Source organism: Chrysochloris asiatica, unplaced genomic scaffold (genome assembly GCF_000296735.1).
Source record: "Chrysochloris asiatica unplaced genomic scaffold, ChrAsi1.0 scaffold00125, whole genome shotgun sequence".
Classification (NCBI taxonomy): domain Eukaryota; kingdom Metazoa; phylum Chordata; class Mammalia; order Afrosoricida; family Chrysochloridae; genus Chrysochloris; species Chrysochloris asiatica.
In genome coordinates, this window is record NW_006408643.1 from 7,834,159 (window position 1) to 7,842,261 (window position 8,103).

Sequence of the window (8,103 nt, forward strand, 5' to 3'; positions counted from 1 at the left end):
TTGCCACCTGAGATCCCCGGGGCTTGATGGATGGGAGGAGTGGTGATTGACATCAAGGACTCAACACTTGGGTTCTCTTTAACCTCCAGCTCACAGGGACCAGGCTCACGCTGATCTAACAGAAATAACCCACGCAGCTGTGTCTGTCTGTTATCAATACGCCCTGTGATGTGAGCCCTGGTCACGCTGTCTGTCCCTACCTAGTTATTTGTTACAACCCTCCCTTGGGGTCTTCTAGGATCTTGTGAAAAGGGGGCCACACCAAAATGTAAGACACGGTCTCCCTGAGGAGCTTGGGGACTTGAGTTAATCCTGCTGCCGCCTCAGTCACTGAGCCCTTCATAAACTCCTAAGTCACAACCAGCAGCTGTCCTCTTCCTTCAGTCTCACAGCACCCTAGGCTAACTAGTCCTCGTGGTGCCGTGGGTTAGGCACTGGGATGCTAACCACAAGGTTGGTTCAAACTCACCAGCCACTCCTCAAGAGGAAGATGATGCTGTCTGCTCCTGGAAACTTCCGTGGTCTTGGAAACCCCGTGTGGAGTCAGAATCGACTTGACGGCAGTGACTGTGGTTGAGTCTGTGCTGAGACTCCAAAGGAGGATGAATGAAAGCCCAAACATTTGTGCAGTTTCAAATGATGACTCTATGAGAAACTTACTAATGACAGAGGGTGAACTAGCTAACCTTACAACAGGAAGTAGATGAAAATAAGACACCCTTAAACAAAATACCAGATCAGTGTATTTATTTTATTTTCTGAAAATAACATTGATAAAACATTAAAAATATAAAACATTTGTTCAAGCTGTTCTCTAGGCCAAATGTTTAATGTAAAGTTTAACGTGGACTGGCAAAGTAACCAACACTGATGCAGACAGTCCCGCTGTTCAAATAATGAAACTGTCATTTCTTCCAAAGGCACAAAGTTGCTTTAGCGACTTTCTGTGAGTTATTACTGCTTTCTTACTGAGAAATTTTGGTCTTTAATTGTATAATTTCAGAAATTTAATGGTTGAACTCAAATCAAAATTGAGACATGCCACTTTTGACACAGTGGTTCCTACACTGTAAGTTCTTACACGTCCAGTGAGATGTTAGGAACAGCTAAAAGGATCCTCATATTTCTCAAATTCATAAGGCCTGTCTCAACTGTGAACCCTTCTGTGTGTAGTGAGGTGCGAGGACCTCCTAAAGGTTTTCCCACACTGCTTACATTCGTAAGGCCTCTCTCCACTGTGAATTCTTGCATGCGTGGTGAGACCTGAAACCTGCCTAAAGGCTTTCCCGCAGTCCTTACATTCGTAAGGCCTCTCTCCACTGTGAATTCTTACATGAACAGACCAGGACGAGTAGTCACTGAAGGCTTTCCCACATTCACTACATTCATAGGGCTTCTCACCACTGTGAGTTCTTCTGTGTGTAGTGAGGACTGAAGAGAAACGGAAGGCTTTCCCACACTGCTTACACTCGTAAGGTTTCTCCCCACTGTGAGTCCTTATATGGGCAGTGAGGGCCGAGGGCCGCCTAAAGCCTTTCCCACACTCCTGACATTCATAAGGCCTCTCTCCACTGTGGATTTTTGTGTGTGTCTGGAGAACTGAAGAATAACTAAAAGCTTTCCCACACTCCTTACACTGATAAGGCCTTTCTCCGCTGTGAGTCCTCATGTGTGTAGTGAGAGCTGAGGGCCGTTTAAAGCCTTTCCCACACTCCTTACACTCATAAGGCTTCTCCCCACTGTGAGTCCTCATGTGTGTCGTGAGGGCGGAGAGCTGCCTAAAGGATTTCCCACACTCCTGACATTCATAAGTCCTCTTTCCATGGTGAGTTCTGATGTGTGTAGTGAGAGCTGAAGACCCACTAAAGCCCTTCCCACACTTTTGACATTCGAAAGGCCTCTCCCCACTGTGAGTCCTCACATGTCTGGTGAGGGCTGAGGGCCACCTAAAGGCTCTCCCACACTCCTGACATTCACAAGGCCTCACCCCACTGTGAGCTCTGATATGTTTAGAGAGGACTGAGAGATGCCAGAAAGCTTTCCCATGCTCCTTACATTCACTGTGAGTTCCTGTATGTTCAGTGAGGTGTGAGGCTTGGCTAAAGGCTTTCCCATGCTCCTTACTTTCATAAGGCCTCTGTCCAGTGTGAGTTCGGATCCGTCTGGTGAGGTGTGAGGCGTGGGTGTAGGCTTTCCCACAGTGCTTACATTCATAAGGCCTCTCTCCACGGTGAGCTCTTACGTGTGGAGTGAGGGATGAAGTATGGGTAAAAGCTTTCCTGCATTCCTTGATTTCATAAGGTAGATCAGTGTTCTGAAATGTTCTGTGTAAAATGAGGGACGTTTTACAACGTTCTTTACGTTCCTGTTTATGATCCCTCACGTGTGTCCAGAAGGATGAGAAATGTCTCCCATTGTTGCGACATCCATAGAGCTTCTCAGCAGTGAAGGATGCTACAGAGTCTTTCCCATCAGCCTTACATTTATGGGATTTCTTCCCATTAGGAGTTCTCCTAGTAGTTGGGAGAGAGGGGCCACGGCAGGCTTTTCCACATTCCTTACCCTGACAGGGGCTGCATCCTGTGTATAACCGGCTATGTTGCTTCCGTGATGGGCGCCCCACCAAGGCTTCTCCCCACTCACAGCATCGAAATGGAGGTGACTCAGCAGGATCTTCTCCTACAACGGTAGGATTTAGAATCTGACGGAAGGTTTCCACACACTGACTGTCTTCATTACTTTCAATGAGATTCTCTATTGTATGACCTCTGTTAAAAATAACATGTGGTTAGAACCAAGTTTGTCCACATTTGAACCCCACTAAACCAGACGCTCCCTGGAAACCCTAGACAGGGTTGCTGGGAGTCGGAACCGACTGGACACCACCCCACCACCACGTGGACACATATCTATATTGTTGCTATTGTATGGCATTGAATCGATTCCGGTCCACAGGATTTCCAAGAAGCAACTGGTGGGTTTGAACTGCCAACTTTGTGGTTAGTAAGTAGCTTAGTGCTTTCCCACAGTGCCACACCAGGACTCCATATACTTATATCTAAGTATGCAAGAGTCAGTACCGACTCGATGGCACCTCACACATGTACACGTACGTGGCTTACGGAATCCTGGCATGGCGCTGTAGGATAAGGGCTGGACTTCTAACCGCAAAGTCCGTATTTCAAACCCATCAGACCCTCCTGGAATACCCTCTACAGGGTCACTGTGATTTGGGACCAACTTGGCGGCACTTAAACAAAACCACACCACATAAGTGTATGATGTCATGGAGTCTTCGCGCCGGCACTGTTCGCTGCTGCCTGAGTGACTCACCTGACAGGCCCCATCTGATCTGCACGTTCCTCTTCATCACCACGAGCTGTGGACATTCCACCGGATCCGGAAGAGCAGGTGCCATTCTTGATGGATCTCCCTGTGGTCTGCTCAGTGGACGACTTGTCTCCAGAGACTGACACAGTAGTTCAAGTTGAGGGTCACAATATGAAACAAAAGAAGTCACTGTTAGGGACAAAAGGTTGCTGTGTAGAGAGCATTTCCATTTCTGTTTCAACACTCCGGCAACAGTTAAAACACAATTTATTTGGAAATATCACCAAGAGGACTGAAAGTGACAGTCCCCTTAAGGGTGATGCCCTGGTGGCACTGCAGAGCACCTAAGGACCACTCACCACAGCAAAGGCACCTCAAACACACCAACTACAAACACACCAACTACAAACACACCAACAAAGGCACCTCCAACACACCAACTACAAACACACCAACTACAAACACACCAACAATGGCGCCTCAAACACACCAACAATGGCGCCTCAAACACACCAACAATGGCGCCTCAAACCCATAACTTTTCCGTGGGAGAAAGATGAGGTTGTCTGTCCCATAAAGATTTACGGCTTCAGAAACCCTATCCAGGATTGCCCTAAGGCACAACTGACATGACGGCTGCGGATTTGGTTTCTGGTAAGTAGAAAGAAAGATAACACGGTGTGAGGGCGCGCCCAAATGTCCATGGAAAGATGGAATGAAAGGGTAATAGAATTTCCCCAAGAATTTCCCTCAAGACACTTGTCCCATTAAAAAAGGAAAGTGTGTAAGTGAGAAGATTGCTAAAGGCAGAAAAGTTCAGATGCATGTGGAATTGTGTCCTCAGCCCCAAAGAGACTTTTCTCCTTGGCTCCCTCTATGCAAGGCTGGTCCTTCAAAACATTCTTGGTTTCCTGGTGCTTCCCCACAGATGAACCCGAGCTCTACCGTCCTGTGTGATCATTAGGGTTCTGTGTCAACTCCACTTGGCCAGCTGTCTCAGTGGTTTGGCAGCTAAGACAGCAATTCCATGCGAGGATCTGCTCGGAAAAGTCAATCAACTGAAAGTAAGTTTCCAGTAGACTAACCATCCGGGCAAAGCTGACTGCTTATGGCTGGGTCTGGGTCCGGCATCTGGCTTGTCATTCGACCTCCGGTTCTTTGAACCTGAGTCAGTGGCCTGCTCTCCTGCCAGCTGATGCCGGGAGTCATCGGCAGCCGGTGTTCTCAATTCCTCAGCCCAGCAGCTACATGAATCAGAAGCCTCCAACATGACTTCTAATCTATGGATTCGAGACTTGTCTACCTCCACAGCTGTGTGAGCCACTTTCATGACACAAACTTCTCTTTATTTACACACATATATAAGCGCCACTGATTTCGCTTCTCTGGAGAACGCAGTCTAAGAACCTTGCTTCTCTGTGAGAGAAAAACATGTAATGAGATCAGTGCAGGGGTCTCTGACACGGAGCCCCAACTGTGATCTTCAGTGTCACGGAGACGGGCGGCTGTGAACTTACACGCAGCAACCTAACTGTAAAGCTCATTACACGGCCTTACACCAGATCTCTCTCAGTGCCTCACACTTCAAACCCTCAAAATGGAAATTAACGTCACCACATGGGGAAGTGAGAACATAGGAGCTCCACAGTCCACAGGCACACACTTAGTGGATTTAACAACTGAGTCCCATCCTTCTAACTAAATACTGAAGCAAAGCTGATGAGTAAAATCTTTTTGCTTACTAAAAGGATAAGTAAATTTTTTAAATGATGCAATTCTTACCTACTGCGGTCAGGTGTCTGAAGGTTTCCATCATCACGTCTCTGTACAGTTTCCTCTGAGCAACGTCCAGCAGAGCCCACTCCTCCTGGCTGAAGACCACCGCCACATCCTCGATGACCACGGAGTCCTAGAACATCACACACATCCTGATCACCTGATCAGCCAAGTACCGTCTACTCCAAAATACTGTTGGTAGATACAGTCAAGTCAGTTCCAACTCATATCAACCCCATGCACAACAGAACAAAACACTGCCTGGTCTGCACCGGCCTCACAATTGTGACACTGGAGCCCACTGTTGCTGCTCCGGGGCGGGGGGGGGGGGGGGGTCTTCCTCTTTTTTTGCTGACCCTCCACTTTACCAAGCATGATGTCCTTTTCCAGGGACTGGCCCTTCCTGATAACATAGCTGAAGTATCTGAGATGGAGTCTGGCCACGCTGGCGTCTAAGGAGCCCTCTGGCTGTACTTCTTCCCGCACATCTTGGTTTGTCCTTCTGTCAGTCCATGGCACTGTAACACCATAACTCACATGCGTGGATTAGCTACAGGATTCCTTATTCACTGCCCCACTTTTTACACGCATATGAAGATATGGAAGACATGGTGAGATAGTTAACGTTTTGTGGCAACCTGACTAGGCCAGGACTCCCCGTGGTATGGCATGCGAGGCGGAGTTACCCCCACAATGAGATCTGACATAACATAATAAACTCTATGATGAGGTCCAAACACTGAATGGTTTAAGATTAGGAAAGCTGTGTGGCAGGGTTGTGTTCTTTCACCACATTTACTTAACCTGCATGCTGAACAAATAATCTGAGAAGCTGGGTTATATTAAGAAGAATGTGGCATCAGGCTTAGAGGAAGACTCATTAACAGCCTGTGATATGCAAACGATACAACTTTGCTTGCTGAAAACCAAGAGGAGTTAAAATATTTATTGATGAAGATTAAAGACCATAGTCTTTGGTATGGATTACATCTCAATGTAAAGAAGAAAAAAAAATCCTCACCACTGGACCAATAAAAAACATCAATATAAATGGAGAAAAGATTGAAGTTGTCAATGACTTCCTTTGGATCCACTCTCAACACTCATGGAAGCAGCAGTCAAGAAATCAAATGACATACTGCATTAGGCAAATCTGCTGCACAAGACCTCTTTAAAGTGTGAAGAGCAAAGATGTCAGTTTGAGGACTAAGGTGAGCCGGACCCAAGTCATGGTATTTTCAATAACCTCATATGCATGTGAAAGCTGGACAGTGAATAAGGAAGACCGTAGAAGAATTGATGCTTTTGAGATACGGTGTTGGAGGAGAATACTGAAAGTGCCATGGTCTGCCAAAAGAACCAACAGATCTGTGTTGGAAGAAGTGTAGCCAGAGTGCTCCTCGGAGGCCAGGATGGCCAGACTTTGTCCCTCATACTTTGTACATATTGTCAGGAGGGACCAGTCACTGAAGAAGGACATCATGTTTGGTAAGGTGGAGGGTCAGAGAAAAAGAGGAAGATGGATTGTCAAAGTGGCAGCGTCAAGAGGCTTCTCCGTAGCAGCGATTGGGAGGTTGGCCTAGGACTGGGCAATGTTTCGTTCTGCGGTGCACAGGGTCGCTATAAGTTGGTGCCAACTCGATGGCACCTAACAACAACAATGATGAGGTCTGCTATGAATAGCCAGTCAACTGAAAGGCTGCTTTCTCAGAGGGATGGATGGTGGCCTGCTTCCAATGTATTAGACACACAGCTCTCTGCTGGCTCTGGGTCTTGCATCTGGTTCGTCTTTCAACCTTTGGTTTTTTGGACTTGAGCACTGACCTGCTCTCTTTCCTATCTACAGTCTGACCCAGCAATCTCGGTGCATTTGACCTGCCAAGCCTGATTTCTCTGACTCTCTCCCTCTATACTCACCTGTATGGAGCCATTTCCTCGATATAAACTCACACATGTAAAAGTTCCACTGGTCTCGGTCAGGTGCACCTTAGTCTTCATACTGATCTCTTTGCTCTTGAAAACTTTAAAGCGATCTTTTGTAGCACACGTGCTTAATACAGAATGTTTGATTTCTTGACAGTTACCTGCATGACCCTCCCATCGTCTGTGAGTTTGTTGTACTGTGGTGGCTTGTGTGTTGCTGCAATTCTGGAAGCTATGCCAGGTGTACGTTAAATATCCGAAGGGTCACCCACAGTGGACAGGTTTCAGATGAAGACATATGAGGAAGAAGGAGTGACAGACTACTGCTGACTATTTAGTCACTGAAAACCTTATGAATAGCAGTGAAACACCAAAATGCTGAATACTGAAACATGATGAAGACCATCAGAATACTGCTATCAGGAAGAGGAGCCCTCGGGTTGGAAGGCACTCACACTATGACTGGGGAAGAGCTGCCTCCTCAAGGTAGAGTTGACAGTGATGACGTGAATGGAGTAAAGTTTCAGGACCTTCATTTGCTGATGGGGCACAAATAAAAACGAAGAGAAACAGATGCAAATATCCATAATAATAAGAACATGAAATGTATGAAGTATGATTCTAGGAAAATTTTAAATTGTCAAAAAATGATATGGAACACAGAAATATTGATATCCTAGGGACTAGTGAGCTGAAATGGACCGGTACGGGGCATTTTAAACCTGACAACCACAAGGTTTACTATGCCGGGAATTACAAATTGAAGAGCAATGGCGTCACTTTCATCATCAAAGAGAACATCTCAAGATTTGTCTTGAAGCGCAGTGCTATCTATGATAAAATAACATCCCTCCTCCTACAAGAAACACCAGTTTACACCAACTATTATTCACATTTATGCAACAACCACTAAAGCCAGTGATGATGAAATGGAAGAATTCTACCAACTTCTTCAGTCTGAACTTGATCAAACATGCAATCAAGATGTATTGATCATTACTGGTAATTGGAATGCAAAAACGGCTGTCAACAAACAAGAAGGATCAATAGTTTGAAAATATGGCCTTGGTGATA

The 8,103-nt window shown here is 46.2% G+C and overlaps 1 protein-coding gene across 1 annotated transcript; it reads right to left on the bottom strand.

Moving 5' to 3' along the window:
• Positions 1 to 1,147: 1,147 nt before the first annotated feature.
• LOC102838373 (zinc finger protein 420-like) lies at positions 1,148 to 7,104 on the bottom strand. The gene is made up of 5 exons (XM_006869061.1): positions 7,024 to 7,104; positions 5,113 to 5,239; positions 3,334 to 3,469; positions 2,077 to 2,162; positions 1,148 to 2,007 (listed from the first exon to the last, which is right to left on the bottom strand). The coding sequence occupies exons 1-5, from the start codon at positions 7,102 to 7,104 to the stop codon at positions 1,148 to 1,150; spliced, it is 1,290 nt and encodes a 429-aa protein (XP_006869123.1).
• Positions 7,105 to 8,103: the final 999 nt, after the last annotated feature.

Excerpts from the sequence above, each read along its gene's own strand:
- LOC102838373 (XM_006869061.1), bottom strand. The coding sequence starts at position 7,104 with ATGAAGACTAAGGTGCACCTGACCGAGACCAGTGGAACTTTTACATGT. Across the intron at positions 5,240-7,023 it reads GAGGAAATGGCTCCATACAG|GACTCCGTGGTCATCGAGGA; the intron begins GTGAGTATAGAG and ends GTGATGTTCTAG. Across the intron at positions 2,163-3,333 it reads GATCAGATGGGGCCTGTCAG|ACGGATCCGAACTCACACTG; the intron begins GTGAGTCACTCA and ends ACACCTCACCAG.